At 41.3% G+C, this 19,622-nt stretch overlaps 1 protein-coding gene across 5 annotated transcripts in view; it reads left to right on the top strand.

Annotated features, from left to right (window-relative positions):
* Nucleotides 1–19,412, top strand: part of KLHL24 (kelch like family member 24) — a 512,225-nt gene extending 492,813 nt beyond the window's left edge. For all 5 annotated transcript variants that reach the window (XM_069213701.1, XM_069213705.1, XM_069213702.1 and 2 more), the window contains one exon: nt 4,730–19,412. In XM_069213701.1, the coding sequence (XP_069069802.1) occupies nt 4,730–4,930 (201 nt within the window). In that variant the 3' untranslated portion in view covers nt 4,931–19,412. The remainder of the gene's footprint in view (nt 1–4,729) is intronic.
* The last annotated feature ends 210 nt before the right edge of the window (nt 19,413–19,622 follow it).

Here is a 19,622-nt window from a genome sequence, read left to right as displayed (position 1 = left end):
CAGCTATTATTCAAATTGGATATCCAAAAAAAGGTTGATTCTCAAAGCCCTTCACCTTCAACTTCCATGTGAAAACAGAACTATAGCAGAACCTTGTTCCCACCTTTCTGGCCATTCTCACTGTTACCTGTTTTATGGTGCAATAAAGAAAGTATCTCAAATGAGATGCCATTTAGTATCATCATATGAATCTACACTAATGCCAGCACATCCCTCCAGGTTTTTCATCCATGACTGGCCACTCAAGTCCTGTTTTCTTCTTTCTGGGATGCAGTCATTCTGGGATGCAGTTCAGAATATTCCATAACAATATCAGGTGTATAAGTCCCTGGATGCAAAGAAAAAGCCTGCACTGAAACAGCTCGTCATGCATGGACTTGAAATACTTGGTTGCTACGCCAGTAATAGAATTAATTACAGATTTTGTTGTATGAAGGAACTGCCCATGGTTTTATCACACATGCCTCTAGAACGTAGTCTAAATAATGAACGTGCCGTTACCACACACAAGGTCTTTGACCAAGACTATGTTTGTAGATTGTTTTAACTTAAACCTTTTTTGTGAAGTCACATTGCTTCTATTTCCCCATGGAGAAGTCCCTCCTACGTGTGCAGTCTTCATTACGGTGGAGCATTGCTTAGAGTAGGACAGAAGGGGCTGACTAACATTTGGAACTAGGGAATAAAATCACACCTACCACACACAATGCTTTAGACTTCTCACCACCTCAAACCGCTGCCTTTTCCTGTAAGTGGTGGGGTAAGGTGTATTGCTGTAGGTGGGCAGTCCAAAATCACAATATGCTGAGATAAACAATAACTAAATGAAACAAAGATGGAAAAAAAATAGATTAAAGAATCAATTCATTATGTAAAATACAAAAAGGATTTTTGCAAAGGGGTTTTAAAGCCTTAGGGCGTTTCCCCCTAGGAGTTCAGCAGGCTGTAAAAGGATCAGCAGCTTGCAAAAATTCATCATCCCCTTGGGAATTGAGCAGGACTATGACAAACAAATGCCTGTCTTGTAGTATTTTAATGACCTTGTGGAGACATTGAACAGTGCCAAGTTTCACAGACAGTATACATTTCATGGATACAGATGATGTTTTAGAACACAAACAGTAACATTGGAGGATACAAAGGGTGTCAAATCAAAAATTATACTGATACATGTATACCATTGGTCCCATGTGAGAAAATACACCTTGTGCATAGAAGTTGTATAAAAGGCTGGCTGTCAATACAGATACTTCCTATGCTTAAAAACCAAATAAAAAACAAGGGGCCTAATTCACAAAGGTAAACCTACACTTTTGTGTATAGTTACAATTGTTTGCTATTCACAAAGGTATTCTACTAGTAGTATCATTACAATTTCAGAGTCTCCACACATAAAAAAATATGGCAGTCCTATCTTCTATGTACAGAGGCTCCGCAGCTGTAAAGATACTACTAGTAAAAAAAATACCTTTGTCAATAGTAAACAATTGTAAATTGACACAAAAGTGTAAGTTTACCTTTGTGAATCAGGTACAAACACAAAGGGCCAGATGTAGCAAAAATAAAAATTGCGACTCGCATTTTGCAAGTTGATGCGACTCGCAAAATGCGAGTCGCAAATTGGAATGTCAGAAAAAAAAGCGATCCGATTTTGCGACTCGCAGCCGGACTCGCAACGCTGTGTGCGAGTCCGCAGTTTACGAGGTCGCTGTTTGCGAGTGTGCAAAAACGAACTCGCAATTAGCGAGTGGGTGTCGCAAATTGCGATTACCTTCAAAATTGCTTGCAGGTGCAGCAGAACACTCCAGAAAGCATACCAGAACACTCTGGAAACACTTCCTGGCACATGATGATGACATCACAGCCAGGAAGTTAACAAATACACCTGGGAGGAGGCAGGAGATCATAGATAACAGCCAGGACAGATTAATGTGGCACATCGCGTTAATGTGCCACATGACTGGTTGGCATTTCCTGCCCATGGACAATTTCAACTTGTATATAGTTTCTTCATGACATTAATAAAACAGTTATTTTTGTTCCACTTAACAAATGGTTAATAGGTGAGCATGGTGGGAGTTGACACGTACCGTCCAAAATATTGCGTTGCAATGTGGTCCCGTCTCAGTCTGCCTTGATTAGCTAGACTCCTATCCCCATGATGGCGATGTGGTTGTTCTTGCTCTTCATCATCAGGATCTGGGTCTGCAGGGGTGAGAGGTAGCCCACGTCGGGTGGCTATGTTGTGGAGGATGGCGCATGCGACCACAATTTTGAAAGCGGTAATGGGGGTGTATTGGAGGGTGCCTCCACTGCGGTGGAGGCATCTGAATCTTGCCTTCAGCAGTCCGAAGGTGCGCTCGATCAGGTTCCTGGTCCTCTTATGCGCACTGTTGTATTGCCTCTCAGATTCAGTTCTGGGTGTTAAAAACGGAGTCATGATCCAAGGCCTGAGAGCATATGCACTGTCACCTGTTGGGCACAAAAGTACACGGTTAGGAAGTCCAGATTGTCGTGCACAGTGACCTGTGTGTATGTCTGCAAGTGTCTGTGGCTCTATCTAGGAGGTAACCGTCTCCAAATTCCCCACGTTCCAGGCGTTGATGTATCCCACTATGCCTAAAAATGTATGAGTCATGGGTACTGCCAGGAAACTTAGCTACGATGTCCGTGATGACATAATGGGCATCACAAACAACCTGTATGTTGAGTGAGTGGGTACACTTCCTGTTGCGGAAAATGTGTTCCAGATTAGCAGGGGGGCATATTTGAATGTGTGTCCCATCTACACACCCTATGACATGAGGAAAGTGGGCAATGCGGTAAAAGTCCAGCTTGGTGCTGTTAATTTCTGCCTCATTCCTTGGTAAGTATATGAAGTGAGACATGTGCGTGACTAAGGCATCTAGGAATGCCCTGAGGAACCTTGACACTTCACTTTGGGATACCCCACCTGCCACGGCAATGACCCCCTGATAGCTCCCTGAGGCCAAGAGGTGCAGTGCGCATAGTACTTGCACATGCGTAGGGATGGTGCAGCCACGCAGAGTCTTGTGTTCTAGCTGTGGTTTCAGTAAATCTATTAATTCTAGAATGGCTGCGCTGCTAAGGCGGTATTTGTCATAGATCTCCTCTTCAGTTTGCTGAAAAAGAGTCTGCCTGGTTTTATATATCTTCTCCTGTCTGTGGCCCCTCCTCCTCCTCTGCTGGGCTGCGTAGACTCTCCTCCTCACTGCTATCCGGTATATTTCCGCAATCTTGAGTAACCCAGATGCCTTTTGGGTCCCCTTTTATACTTTGGTAATGGTTACCACCTGCTCTGAGTTAGTGGTAAATGGGACATGCAAACTGGGCTTTTTGCGACTAGTCGCAATTTGCGAGTTGCAATTGCATATGGGTTGCGACTCGCAAATTGCGACTTGCAATTTGTGGGTCGCAAAATGGGGTCGCAACGGATGCGACTCGCAAACGGGTCCCATCGCTTTTTGCGAGTCGGAAATGGGCTTTTTGCATCCCATTTCCGATTTTGCACTGTCGCAAATTGCGATTCGGCCCGTTTGCGAGTCGCAATCGTTTGCTACATCTGGCCCAAAATGTGGAAAGTACAATTTTTCCCAAGTAATAGCTGCAAGCAATAGCTGCAATTACCAGTGAAAATGGATTTTCTTGGGGGATGGGAACGCTTCATTTTACTCTAAGTAATTTCATAAGCATACAGCAATAAGGAGGGGTGAGATTTTCAGGGGTTAAAGAAAAGCTAAATCTGTAGGAAACAGCCTTTACCACGCAGAGCCTTTAGAACGCAGTCTCACCAATGAATGTGCCTTTTACGCATTCTTGAACCATGCAAGGCTTGCTTTTGGTAACGTATAGATGGACTAGTGTTGGATTTAAAATCCAATACACAGTCACTGCTGGCAAGTTGGAAAAGTGGTGGGGCGGGGTGGGGGAATAAAAAATAAAAAAACCTTACCTCAGCCTCTCCGCCGCTCTCCGTTGCACTGCAGGCTCCCAGCCTGCCCTGCGGCCAATCATGATGCTGCTCAAAGCAGCGTTATGTTTGGCTGGAGTGCCCTGGCTGGGCGCTATAATGCAGTCTGGGATCTTTCGCTTGATCTCTCCAACCCGGAAGCATAGTGCCGGATTGGAGAGAGCCCTTGTGCGCATGTGTTTGGACGGCTCGAGACGGCCAGCCAAACATACATGCGCACTGAGGGGAGTGCTCTGTGCTTTCCCCTCACTGCTCATCACCCCCATGGCCTGACAGTTTACAAATAAAACACAGGGGGAGGGATGACGCTCCTCTGCCATAGAGGAGGAGCCGCCCCTTCCAACACATTTCCAACTGTGCACAGAACGGAGTTGGGCTGGAGTGTGGATCATTACAAAGTCTAGTGCTTCCCTATGGCATGTCGTTGAAACAACTTGCATGGTAAAGGAATGTGACGTAACAACACATTTGTTGCTTAAACCACGTTCCAAAGGCATTTGTGATAAAAGCATTTGTGGTTCCGTCATCCAAAGCTTTGAGGTTTCATCGAGCCACGCTTGTTTGTTCTTTCAATTGTATTCAGTGAGTCAACCTTAAATCTAGTACACCTAAATAGGCTTGTGCGCTAAGTATGTTTCTGTGACAAGTTAATATACATTTTAAATGCACATGAGGTTCTTAACATTTAGATGCAGTGAAACCTGTGAGTCATATGTCATTTTCTCCTCTTTTCAACAGGAAAACTGTGGCATGTCAGTATGCAATGGAAAAATCTTCATTTTGGGTGGGAGAGGAGAGAATGGAGAGGCCACAGACACAATACTGTGCTACGATCCAGCATCTGGCATTATCACCGGAGTAGCAGCCATGCCTCGGCCTGTATCCTATCATGGCTGCGTCACAATCCACCGATTTAATGAGAAAGCCTGCAAGCGATAAATATTGGGCAACCTGCAATGAAATGTACTGCCAGAAACGTACAGAACATTTTAAAGAAGCTGTAGATTTTGGAACTGCAGCGAGTAACATCATCTTCAAATGTTTTGGAAAAGGGAAAAACAATCCACGCTCCTGTGCTAACGGTTTTAACATTTGCAGACCATACTGGAACGTTATAATGACCAATTATTTAATTTCCCTTCATGTTTTTATGACAACATGGCTTCTGATCAATATTGTTTTCTGTATGATTAATACGTATTGAAGAGTGTCTGAAGAAATATGTTTACTGGCTCTAGACATAAACCCGATTCCTCATCACAGGCAGTCTCTATGTAATGCAGTGTATTTAGTACTTGCTAATTACATGCAGTCAGTTCATGCCAAAGCCCAGACGTATCTAATTCAATTAATAATGGAATGTCAGGGCCAAAGGAGAACTTGAGTTCTTTAGTAGTTCAGAATGTTCACTGAAAAACCCATATAGCCTCATGGTACTGGATGCTTTCCACTAAGGGTGGGTATCACGGAGATGACACTTGTTCATTTCTTGGTGTGGCATTATGGAGTTTTTTCCCCTTACAGATGTCTCCTCTGTTCTCCGTGAGTACCGAAGCCTTCCCTTTTCCATGACCCTACAGTTTGCATATTCTTGAACCTTAGAACCCTGAATACATCTGGATTTTTAAGGAGCTGAAATCAAGAGCAGGAGAGGGAGAAGGATAATAGCTGGATATGGTTATTACACCATCTCATCCTGTTCATGATAGGAAGTTTAGACATCAATACATTTTTAACCTTTTAGGCTTTCTGTTCCACTGATTGTACGCCGTTTGCCCAGTAAGCCTAGGTCTCTATAACAGCTTCCTGATGGCTGTACTCTCAGCTTCTCTTTGATGGGTCTACAATCGATGTTGAGGCCATTCTCTGTGGCCTTGACCATTGAAGAGCCTCATGACAAGCTCCATTATTTCGCTGCCCATCAGTGCTTCAAGTACCGCTTCAGTAATATGAATGCATCCTAGTGAGAGTGTTCCTTATGTTGGATTCCAATGGTATGATAGTCGTACTCCCTATACAACACATTGGGGGTCATTCTGACCATGGCGGTAATTACCGCCATGGCGGAGGTCGGCGGTAGCACCGCCAACAGGCTGGCGGTGCACCGCTGGGCATTCTGACCGCGGTGGTTCAGCCGCGGCCAGAAACGGAAAGTCGGCGGTGTACCGCCGACTTTCCGCTGCCCGTCTGAATCCTCCATGGCGGCGGAGTGCGCTCCGCCACCATGGGGATTCTGACACCCCCTACCGCCATCCTGTTCATTGCGGCTCTCCCGCCATGAACAGGATGGCGGTAGGGGGTGCCGCGGGGCCCTTGGGGGCCCCTGCCGTGCCCATGCCAATGGCATGGGCACGGCAGGGGCCCCCGTAAGAGGGCCCCAAAAAGTATTTCAGTGTCTGCCCAGCAGACACTGAAATACGCGACGGGTGCAACTACACCCGTCGCACCTTCCCACTCCGCCGGCTCAATTCTGAGCCGGCATCCTAGTGGGAAGGTCGATTTGCCCTGGGCTGGCGGGCGGTCTTTTGGCGGCCGCCCGCCAGCCCAGGGCAAATGTCAGAATCACCGCCGCGGTCTTTCGACCGCGGTGCGGTGTTCTGACGGCGGTACTGACCCCCATTATGCTTTAGTTTCCATTTTTATCTAGGAGCTACGTTTAAATTAATAAGATTGTGGAATGGTTCTTGGCAGATGTTGGGGCACTCAGGTATCATGCTAGGTGAGAATTGGGTAGTTAACAGGCTGTCAAAGTAATTGTTTCATACCTTACAAGGTGAATGTTCTACATATTTCAAGTTATTAACAATGAGACCATTGCATCATTTGTTTTTGACACAACGGTGGCGCTAGCAGAGCTCTACCCTCTAACTCTAGCATCGCATTATACCTGTGGCAAGTATAATGTATGCAAGGTAGACGTTTCCACAAGAAAAGCCACGCAGAACTGACAGAGTGAAATTAACATTTCAATGCGTCATTCTGCAACTTCACTGAGTCAGATTTTACCGCCTGCTCAGAGTAGGCATAAAATTGACACAGGGCTTTTCTCAACGAGGGCCACCTCACATTGCTGGAGTAACGTAAGTTTTTTGATGCTAGTCCAGCAATGCGTGAGTTTAGCTCCACAGATTTGTCATATTTGTCAGACTTTCTGATGCATCTATAAAAACGTGTACCGTGGAGCTCTGTATTGTAAATACAATGCATCCATGATGTTGTTAAATGATCGCAGGGCAGCACAAAAAATCTGATGCATCAGGCCGATGCGTCAGATTCTTGTAAATGAGTTCCCTAGTGTTTTTTGTGTCTGGTGTTGCATCAGCCTTAATGGATTATTGCTCTTGTCTCCTGAAGCCCTCACCTGAGCCCGATCTTGTACTTTCACAAATAAATGTAGATATCCAGCCCTCAGTTAAAAAAGTATTGCAAATTAGTTAATGAGATGGGGTAATATGAAGGACTGTTTGAATTGGTCAATGAGGATTTTATTTTTTTTGTTAATGAGCTTTTGCAGGGTTGGTAATTTTGCGCTGTGTAATGCTCTAGGCAGTTCCCTTTTTTTGTGAGTACTTAGTTCTTTCCAAAGCACTGACATTTTCGTGGGTAGTTATGAGGTATTTTCATGGCCTGTATCACTCCAAACAAAAATCGTGACATTTTTGTGAAATTTTTAAGTGGTCCATGGTCAGATATTGATCTCCAACACTCAAAAGTATGGCCCTGGTTTCTCTGCGCAGTGGAACACATGCACATGACTCTGTTGGAAGGTGAATCTTTAAGCAAAGAATTGTAGGTGCTCTGTGCGTATTATTCTTGCAACTCAGGGAGTGCTACATTTTTTAAAAATAGCCTAAATCACCTAAGGATGAAACACTGCAGTTCCCCTGGACTCTGCCTTCCTGTATACTGTGAGTATATATGGGCTGTCAAATATGAGTGTTGCCTTGGTAATTATTGTTTTTACTGCATCAGTAAAGTTAACTCTTAGGATCAATGAGGAACAAAATTAGCACTAGATCTCCTATAAACATCTGTTAACGAACAAAAATCTGTCTGTGAAGAGAACGTCAATGCTTGTTCAGCTATGTTTTTCGTACTGTAGCAGCTTTGACTGTGAGCAGTGATAGCATGAACTCAAAATGTGCGTAGTTAAAATATAATTTTATTTTTCTGTTTTTGCATAATTTGAGTATGCTGTACAAAATGCACGGTTGTGTGTTGGGCAATGCTTATGGCTTGAAAGATTCCCTTGTGTGGAAGTATATTAGTTTATATTTTAGTAATATTTAGTGTAACACTTGTAGAACTGGATTTCTGTGCATTGAGATATTAAACTCAATGGCACTTACGGAGTTTTGTAGATTTACGGCAGCTGTCATGAGGAGATTCAATAAACAAAACTGTACATTTAAACTTCTTGTCCAATGCACCAACTCCAGCACAAGGAGTGAGCTCGGAGAGCAAATCACCACGAGAAAGCACAGATGAAACAATACTGCAGGTTTTATTGGAGAAACACCCTAGCCACAGCATGACAGGAACAGTCACCATTAATTCTGACTCAAACTGTCAGATCCCCCTCACAACATTCTATGCCAGAGATAAGAAGGTTTTACATATTTCTGAATGGGAAGTAGGAAGAAAAGAAGGGGAAAAGCGTAGTAGTATGAGAAGATACCACACATCTTCCTCTTATACAAAACTAAAGAAAACGGGTATAGCTAGAAATGACTGGTATAAAAAGTAACTGGATGATATAATCTGAACGGCCAGGAACTATGTCAAAAGTCTGTTTTACAAGATACAAGACAGGCAAAAAATAAAATTTTGCAGATTAGAACAACTATAATACAGTATCACTCAATAGAGATTAAATGAGAATAGATTTAGAGTAGAATCACAAACTTATTTTTTATATATATATATATATATATATATATATATATATATATATATATATATATATATGTGTGTGTGTGTGTGTAGTTTTTTTTTAAAACTAAATGTTGACATAGCCTTTTAAGTGTCTAGGTGGCTGGGATGGCCATGTTCTTTCCCTGTACAGTATATCTTCTGAGGAAATTCCATTCATCCCATCACTCATCTTTTTACTGTCACTACTTTTTTTAAATTCACTGTTTTGGTTAGAGTTAATCATTGGCTTCGGAAACTTGACGTCACTACTCACTGCTCTAGTTATCATGCTTAACTGCTCTCCCTAAATTCCATCTACTCCCATCCTATGTTTTTACAGCATTGGGAAACTGTTTCTTTACTCTTATGGCTATTGAGAATTTCAACCACTTGATATTTCCAACAGGGCACTTGATTTGTGCCCAGTCACCTACTTTCAGATGAAGCAACTCTGCTTGATGGTCTTGATAATACCTCCTTTTCTATAAACTTTGAAGCCTTAATTCTCTTTCTCTCCAGGATTGTCTAGTGTTAACATCTATCCCGCCCTTCTGCCATTTCATCTGGGCAGGGACTAATTTTAAATTAATTCTCCTTTCCCTCAGTAGTTCAAAAAGAGTTCTGTACGTCCTTTGGTGTGGTGTGAGGTGAAAACTTCCACCCTCCTAAATACTGCTCTTTCCGGCATATGACAATGACTGTGGCAAGCTAAAACCCTTCTTTTAATGCTTTCGAAATCTTTCTACTGTCCCATTAGATTCAGGATGATAACAAGCATATAAGTGATGTTTAATTACATTATTCTTTAAATACTCTTGAATCTCTTTTGAAAAAAAATGTACCCCATTATTAGACAGAAAACAGGATGGTAAAGTTCCCTCACAAATGTTTCCTCTTGAAATGTTATGATGCTCCTAAAGCCAATGTCAGAAATAATTTTTACTTCTGGCCACCAGAAGAATAAATCTATCAAAACTATTATCTACGGGGTGTGAACTTTTCCTGTCAGTGGGACTACAAAGTCTATGGCAATATCATTCCAATGTTGCTCTTGAAGTTTTTGGAGATGTATCAGAGGTTTCCTTCTGATGAGAATAATATCACTTGTTGCAGACCATGCAATCTCTGATTAGTCTCTCTATTTGGATGTCCGTTCTTGGCCACCAGAAATATAATCTGAGTCTTTCTTCCATTTCACAGTCACCAAAGTGTCCTTCATGTGCTGCTTTTTCAAGAGATTTTTCCTGTATTTTTTCCTGTATTGGTGCCTCTGAATAAACATCCTTGCATTTCTGATAACACATCTCTGATCAAACAAAATGGTTTGATCTTATTCAAATCAATGCCCCTGTCAGAACTGCTGCTGCGCTTCCCTCTTTCGGGCTCGTGACACAGTCAACATGGCCCTTGGGACGAGACAGGACAGCACAGACGATACAGTCTAGTTATTTTCCTGTCCTCCACGTCAGTCCCACCGCCCAGTTGCCTCATTGAATGCGCTATGAGCTCCCGAGTGCAAGCTTATAAAAATTTACTGGGTAGCCCACCATAGCCTGCAATTGATGAATTTTGAACACAAAAAAACATGGCGCTTACCTGAATTCCTGGCTGGCTTCTTTTCTCTGCTTATCTTTCTTCATGTTCTGGAGGAGTCCTCACATGTTTCCTGGGCATTTTCGTGGTATCTCCTACTTCAGGTCAGCGTTTTCTTAACCATCTTCTCCTGCAAAATACAAGTGAGAGACATTTCAACAACATCCACTCGTTACAAAATTGAGGTAAGATGCAAGCTCCTACATAAATCAAGAATATACTTACCATCTTTTCTTTGGTTCCATTGTGGAATTTGTTTTGCGGATCTTCAGTCTTGGATCTTGTAAAATCTGTTGTACATAATAGAACCAAAAAAAAGGAAGAGACTCTATATTTATGAAAAGGCTTCTTTTTTTTTTTTACAAACTCATCTCCCCCAAAACTATTTTGAGTAATTAAACTTCCTTATTTTTTTATTTTCGGACTTTTTAACTCTTTTTAGATATTGATATTTTGCAAATCAGTTTCTCATTTCTCTTGTTATATAGCCTTTGGGAATTAAGTAATTCCACAGTGCAAGCGCTTCATAAGATAGTTGTTATTGGGAGGGGTTGGCACGAGGGAGGAATGGCGGTCTTCAAATCTATATGTCTATTATAATTATATATACATATTTTTAAGAAAACGTTCATATTGCCTCCTTAGGAATCACCATCCTTAAGTGTACTTGGTTTCTTTTAGTGAAGAAAGAGGGAATTCTGGGTAAGAGTTAATAGTTGTTTCCTACTCAGTGCATATTCCACCAACTTCTAGTAGCGAGAAAGACTGAGATAGAGCAACAAGATTTATTTTCTGTGTTTTTCAGATCTACTGCTGTATAGGAGCTTCCATTACCCACACAGGTCTCAAGTGGACATCCTGTGCGGGCTCTGAATTATCATATGTTGTTTTTTCATCCATTTCCCCTTTCCCCTGGGTGCTGTTGTGACTTGGAGAGTGGCATATTCCTCTAGTGGTAACAGAGCTTGGGAGACACAGGATTGTGGGTTCTGGATCTCCCATCTCACTGTTACAAGATCCTACACTAACATTTGTAGTTGGTTATGTAGAGCCATGACATTCCAAACGAGTCCACCCATTTATAATAAACTGTCTCACTTTGAGTAAAACTTCATCTTTCTCCAGTACTTCTCTCCAATCAGTTTCTGTAATTCCAGCATCATTTACTGCATACACACTTACTGTGGCTGTTTCATTATCTTCCCTTAAACCCACTTGACTTTCTATTTGGGCTTCACCATCTACCAACCTTAAAGGACAGTCAGCTGCTGACTGACAGCTGCTATGTTTTTCATCCCTGTAGATAATCTGCATTAAAAGTGCATTTGTACAAAGTAATGACCCTCTTCTGATGGAGCTAGGGATGGAATCTAGGCCTTTTCTTTCAAAAACTTCTTTAAGTGGTTTGTGGTCATTTCATATGTTTAAGATCTTACCCCAAACAAAAATCCTAAACTTCTTCACAGCCCAAAATACATCTAAGGCTTCTTTCTCAATTACTGAGTAATGTAGTTCCGCACCCGTAGTGGTCTGGAGGCAAATGCTATAGTGTTCTCTCCTCTTTTGGCTTCTTGGGACAATACTGCACCAAGCCCTTTTGAGCTTGCATCTTTGGTTTTTTAGGATTTTGTTCCCAGGAACAAACAATCCTAACTTGGGTGCATTATTCAAACTGTTTTGTATGTTCTGAAATTCCTTGTCATGCTCTTTACCCCATTTGAGAGCTACATTGGTCTGTAACAGTGTCCTCATCTGGAAAATCCTACTTGTAGGATTCTTGATGAATTTACTATAACATTCAGTCATACCAAAATTATTAAAGTTCTTCCCTATTCTTAGGAGCAGCCAACTTTAAGATTGTATTCACAAGGTCTTTTTCTGGTTCTATTCCCCCACCACTGACTTTATTTCCTAGTTATGTAATTTGTTCACACACAAACTTGCATTTTGCTGCTTTCACTGTTAGTCTGTACTCTCTACATTTGTCTAAAACTGAATTAACTCTTTCATCATGTTCTGATCTTGTGTTGCTACAAACTAATAAACCTTCCTGATCATAAAGAACATCAGGTATGGGGCTCAACCTGGAGGTCATGGCTCCTTGGAAGACGTATGCTGGTGACACTAACCCAAAGGGTATACATTTAAATTGAAGGCAGTGAGGTCTTGAGAGTCCGAGTGTAGATGCACTTGATAATATGCACAGCCAAGGTCAAATGTTAAGAAAATGTTTCACCCGCAAGTGTAGTGCACATTTCTGAAATACTGGGTAATGGAAATCTCTCAACAATCACTTCTTTATATAGGGCCCTCAGATCAACTTTCAATCGTATTTTATTATCTACCTTATTACCACTACTATTGATGCAAGCCTTTCAGTGGCTTCAACCAGTCCTATGATATTTTGGTTGCACAGATTTTCCAATTCTTCCCTTACTGCATCTATCCTAAACTTCGAGACTATGGGTGCAGCACATTCTTTTAGCTTAAACCTATGACCATTTGTTTTGAGACAGCCAGGTTTATCACAGAAAACATCAAGGAACTTACAAAATCTGTGTAATCTTGTACTGTCTGTATCTGAATTTGTAGATATGCATTAGGGTCTTAATATACACTTAAGTCTTTTTGCACAGGCCATCCCAAGATTTTGTCCCCCTTACAGACACATATGTTTTTGAGTGTGCCTCTTACCCTTGTACTTACTTTTCCTGTGGAAATATCCTTTCATACTGATGAGTTGGCCTCCATACCCTCCCAGTTGCATGTCCATTTCATGTAAATGGACTTTGCTCTCAAATCCTTCCTTAAAAATCTTTCCAGATATTATTGTCAGCCAGGAACATGAATCAAATAGCACTTCAATTTCTACATAATTATTCTTTATAACATCCTTGGAATTATCTACATGGGAATTGCTTATCTGTTGCACTATCTCCTCACACACCTCTGAGACCTTTTGACTGTTATTTTGTCTTGAGACATTTCTGACATTTGCCACAAGCCATGAAATGTCCTCTTTTCCCTCACCTATTGCATGTGGCTTTCCGTGCAGGACACACTTTCCAGTTAGCCATGTGTCCAGTGATGCCACACATCACTCACTCACTTGACTTAGTGTAATCTTTTGTTTCTTTGACCACATTCACTTCTCCGTTTTCATCACTCATTTTACTTTTACATTCAATCTTTATTTCTTTCACACAGAACAGCATATGTTCTACTTGTTTCATCACAATAACACCTTCACTCAGAGGAGGGTCGTCTTTCAACCATAGTTCACCAATTATGTCTATATTGCAGGTTAATAAAAATTGGTTATGTATTTGTGCAACTGGTGCTGCGCCAAATGTACATGTAGCCATTACTTTTTTAGGAGCAGAGACATATTCTTTTACTGTCTCCGCATCCTTCTGAAACCTCTTCCTAAATTGGTATCTTTCTACAATTGTGCTTAGCCTTGGTAGAAAGTGATTATCTAATTTCTTCATGTAGATTTCAAATGCATTCAACCCTCTTGAGTCCTCCCCACTTTACTCCGGTAAGTGTTCTAATATTTCCTGCCCTTCAGTCACTAAACAGTGTAGAAGGAGTTCTACCTTCCCCTTTCATACCCAAATTTGGACCACATACAGCCACATAGTTATTAAATACTTTTTTCCACTTACTTCAAATTATTGGGGGGTCACCTGGATTGGCCATATTGAGTGGGTGTGGAGTTATATTGTGCATGGCAGCTTGTGCTGGTATTCCTAAGCTTACTTTAGGTATTACAAAGATAAATTAATAATTTTTGACATATGGTCTTTTTTGTGGTAGTAAAATGCTCAAATCGAAGGAACGTCAACTGCTTTGCATGTTACCCAGAAAACTGTTGTATATGTTTGTGGCTTTTAGTTGAGATTGAATTTGTGCCTCATCTCATTATAATCTAGGGTAGGCTTCGAAGTGTTGTTAATGCCATTTGTTTAGTGCATTGACACTATGGGGGTTATTACAACTTTGGAGGAGGTGTTAATCCGTCCCAAATGTGACGGATATACCACCAGCGGTATTACGACTTCCATAGGATATAATGGACTCTTAATACGGCTGGTGGTATATCCGTCACTTTACCGTCACTTTTGGGACGGATTAACACTTCCTCCAAAGTTGTAATAACCCCCTATATGTATAGTCCTGTAGCAATTATAGCTGTTGCCAGTAAGCAGGTTCTTCTCCCTTTGGTTAAAAGAGGACCTCCATATTGTGTGTAGGGAATAGGATGAGGAAGAAGAAAGCAACAAAGACATTAGTTTTTGGAGGAATGCCTGCCAGTTCAGCATCAACAATCCTGTGTACTTGTAAGAATTACAAAGTCAAAGTGGATAATGTTGGCATGAACACCAGCCAACCACTTCTGGCATAGAATCAGCTTTCTTTGAAGTTTGTGGATGTTTTGTTCCTACAATGAATACAACGGTATGTCAGTCTTCGATTTGTAGGAGCATCCCCGCTCTCTTTCACAGTAGGAACAGTGTCTGGTCTATTTAGTGTTTTGCTAAAACCTTGTACAAGTTGGAGTTAAGCTCAGACTTTCAATCATGTCCAGACACTGCTGGTCTCAAATGGGAAATCGAGCAGAGAGGGTCTGTCTCCTCTTTGGGGGATTCTACTAACAACATTATTATGTGAACAATGTTGTGAATTTCTGAGGCTTTTTGGAAGGATGATAAGCACTTGCATGTGATAGGAACAGATAACTAAGGGGGTCATTACGACCCTGGCGGGCGGCGGTAAGTTGGCGGTAACACCACCAACAGGCTGGCGGTGTTCCGCCAGCAATTATGACTGTGGCGGAATTGCCACGGCCATACCGCCGGCCCCTCCAATATACCACCAGGATTCCGCCTGGCGGTCATAATCCACAGGGCAGCGGTGGAAGCACCGCTGCCCTGGGGATTATGAGTCCCCGACCGCCAGCCTGTCCGTGGCGGTACACACTGCCATTGAAAGGCTGGCGGTAAGGGGACTTGGGGTGCCCATGGGGGCCCCTGCACTGCCCATGCACTTGGCATGGGCAGTGCAGGGGCCCCCAGGCATAGCCCGTCGCGCATTTCACTGCCCGAATTTCGGGCAGTGAAATGCGCGACGGGTGCTACTGCACCCGCTGCACATCAGCATTGCCGCCGGCTCTATTACGAGCCGGCTGCAATGTTGATGTGACATTTCCGCTGGGCCAGTGGACGGCAACAGTGTTACCGTCCGCTGGCCCAGCGGAAATGTCATAATAGGGAGACAGGAATACCGCCGGCAATGGCGGTATTCTGTCTCCCGCGGCCTCGGCGGTCTTTTTCCAAGACCGCCGAGGCCGTAATGACCCCCTAAGTCTTCCACTGGGGACTTTGATTTTTGTAAATCATCTATAAAATTACGCTTGGGTGTGGTCATTACTCTATATTTTCCACAAAATAATGTTCAGATTGAATACTATGAGTCAAACTGTCTTTTGAATGTGCCTCCTAGTTCGGTCAGATTCCCTATATAGTTTGCACTAGGACAGAGACATACTTTATTTACTTCTCAATGTCTCAGAAACAGACTTGGCATAGAAAGTTAGTTTTGCTTTGTTTTGTTTTATTTTACAAACATTGGTCTGGCCTAATGATTTTGCGTAAATATACTTTATAAATCACTTTCAGGAAATCTGCATTATCCAGGCCTTTTTTCAAAACAATATTTATTTTAATTTTCACTTTTCACATCACAGCTGTTGTAAAATATCCAGAGTAATATACCACTGGCCATATTTTGCAGAAACACAGTTTCAGTTCAATTTTGTACTCACCCTGAAGAGTCTGGATTAGTGTAGCATCCATGTTTTCTGACCCCGAGGAGCACTGGTCAGACCAACGTTACTCAGACTTGTTTTTTTTTGTAACATAATGAGTAGTGGGAGAGGAGAGCCTTATGTCCCTTAAAGGACGCTAGAAAGAAAAACAGTGTTTGATGTGGAGATATTTGGAGTATTCTGAAGTGGTCACTCTCTATACGCATCAGTAAAAACAAGACACACAAGTGCTATGACGAGAATGGAAACAAACATCATGCCTATGGGATAATGTGCAAAAGTCGACATTCAAGGACTGATGCAACAAAAAGCAGAATTGAAAATAGGTCATAAAAACAACAGAGCATGTTGTGCAGAAAGTGCTGATGCACAGTACCTAGTTCTTGAGCTACTGGCAGTTTGCTTATCTTTAAAGTAAATTAAAGGAATTCAATGCTTACCCTGATGATGAGAGCTCCTCCAATTCTAGAAACGAAGTAGCTCCCAAAGCACTTCCAAAATCATACAGATATCTGTAACTTTGTAACAAAAAATGTATAAATACAATGACAAAATCTCCTTAAAAAATATATGTTTGCGTGTGTGTGTGTATATATATTTAGTGCACACATTTAATCTGTCATTTTGCACACATTGAGCTAAAATCCAGGTTCAGAGAGTTAGCTTACTGGTTTTATATATCTGTGATTTGTGAATATCTACAGTCTTTCGTTTTACGATTTTCCTTATAGAATTTTTTTTCTTTAATGGGTGGTGGACGTTTTACCAGATCGGTGGTCTAGAAGCGAGGGATGAGATCAAGATCAGCAGAGTCTACCAAGCAAGCACAGGCGTCCCTTGTAAACAATATCTAGGGAAAGTAATTCCGGTAGCACAGAATATTTGTAGTTTCAGCTACTTGCAACTCTAGCTTCCCGCAGAAAGCATCCTTTCTAGTACAGTGGCCATGCAGCACACACAGTTTGATGCTGCTGGGAGAGCATTACATGCATGCATTGCTTCTATGTTGATGTTTTGTGCCACTTTGATGGCATGTAATAGAACCACTTGCATAGAGCCTGTTTAGGCTCAATTCTGTCAGTGTATAGGTTTCTTTGTTAATATCTACGATGCTGCTTATTGAGCTTTTTTTACAGACTCTATATGTTGAGTGTATTCAAGATTGAAGTTGAAGACTGTACATGTAAAAGGGATTCCCATGTCCCTTGCTACCTTGAAAATACTTGAAACAGTAAAACAGTATTCTGCACTCAGTTTTCGACCTCAGTCTTGGGAAAAACATATGTAATACTTTTGTGTTTGCCATTTCCTAATTACTCCCAACAAGGCAGGTCTAGAAATGCGAAACACTGTCAGGCAAATTCTTATCAGAAAGATGCTATTGCACTAGCACAATACAACTATGAGGTCAACACAACATTTAGCATTTGTGACAAGCAAATAGCAGATAAATATAGCGTGTTCTCCAAAAATTTACACATTCATGTAAAACGCAGAGGCCTATTGTAGAAAATAGGCAGCATTGTGGCATAGCTTTCTTAATATAAGTAAATATGAAATCAGTCACATAGGACATGGTTTTATAAATCTGTCAGTAGATATAGAAAAGGATACAGTCCAATACATTGTTTAAACTATGTATTCCTCATTTCACAAACTCTTGTGTGTATGTACGTTGTGGCTAAGACTGCAATAGTAACAGAATTATGATTTGTGACATTTTACAATTGTAGAGTCAGCTTTCAATTGTGGAAAATGCACTAACTAGTATAGGGGATTGTTTCAGTGCCCTAAATTTACAGTTAGGGGCAGGACAAAGGGCATTTCAGAGTTGCATCCTCCCCTAAATTCACATGTTTCTAGTTCTTGAGTATTAAAATACTTCCTGCAAGTGCTTTATCACTTTCTTGACAGGTATGCACATGTACGTATGTGACTAGCTGAAGTTAATGCCTCCCAGACTGAGAAAGGGAATAGAACACCTCTATGTATAATTAGGATTCAGGAGAAGGATTGTCTGACAATTAAAAATGGTTTTTCTGCAGGGGAAAATAACTAATTCTGTAAACGCAAAAGGTATGATTTGCTGATGCAGATTTTCCCCAAGAAGAAAATCTGTATCAGTACCTTTCACAAATGTCAGCCTTCCTAGAGATCTACAAATGTCATAGATTTTTCTGGAGTTCTCTTGGAATTCTTTGTGAATACAATAAAAGTAGACACCTATACCAAGCATAGGATTAAACCTAGATGCATATCTTACTTGCTTCCATCGGTCTATGAATCTAGGTAATTCAGAGTAAGATCTCTGACACTAATACAGATATACATCACCAATACTTGTGGATATGTGTAGGAGACAACATAAACTAAAAAATCATTAAAAAGTGGGTGTATTTGCCTTAAGACGTTTTCTACGCAGTTTGTGATCACAATGAGAAAAGCCTTGCAGTCAGCAAATTAGCTTTTTGGTTCACGCTGACAAAATTCCCAAGTTCCTGCACCCATAGCTGTCCAATCAGGAAATTGTTTGACAATTCCACCATTAACGTAGCTCACATTAAGAAGATTTTTTACATGAGGTATTTGTTAAAAATGCGAAAACAATGCAATGTTTTTGCATGTGTTTGTCAAACAGGCATAGCTTGAAATAGTTGCCTAAGACAAAAATTGGCATTTAACTGATAGCAACTTCAGCCAAGGTAAAATCTTAAATCGGAGGTTCATATCTAATGGATTGTGTCACTTATGGTAGTAAAATGTGTTCTCTTACATGTTTTGAGGCGATGGGTGTGTAATCAAACTGACCAATCAATTCAAAATGCAGTGACAAAAGCAAGAGTGCTTAGAAGCAGAGACTAACGAGATTGATTACATTTATAAAGTAAACCACAGACTAATGCAAAGCACAATTTTGTAAAATAAAATCATGAACTATTTTGCCTGTTGCTAATGTACTGCTGCATCATATTTGTAACGCTGTGCTATATTTGAATGAAAGCGCCCAGAACTTCTTTGTATTTCTTTTTTTAAAGTGTGATGTTGCTATAAAATTTTCAAATCAATAAATATTTCATGAAAACATTCCTTTCTCTAACCTCCTAGCAAAACATAAGTGCCCGTTTTATACCTTTAGATAGCTGTGGGTGTGCCAAATGCACCTTAAGTAGATGGTTCTTGCCTTACGTATCCAGCAACTATGTGCAGTGTACATATACAATCCAGTTTCAGGACTGGCATCATCCTGGTCGAGGAGAGCCTTCGCATGAACTGACACACAAACTCAGAAACAAA

This window comes from Pleurodeles waltl, chromosome 11 (assembly GCF_031143425.1).
Source record: "Pleurodeles waltl isolate 20211129_DDA chromosome 11, aPleWal1.hap1.20221129, whole genome shotgun sequence".
NCBI classification, from domain to species: domain Eukaryota; kingdom Metazoa; phylum Chordata; class Amphibia; order Caudata; family Salamandridae; genus Pleurodeles; species Pleurodeles waltl.
This window is presented reverse-complemented; position numbering and strand designations above follow the sequence as displayed.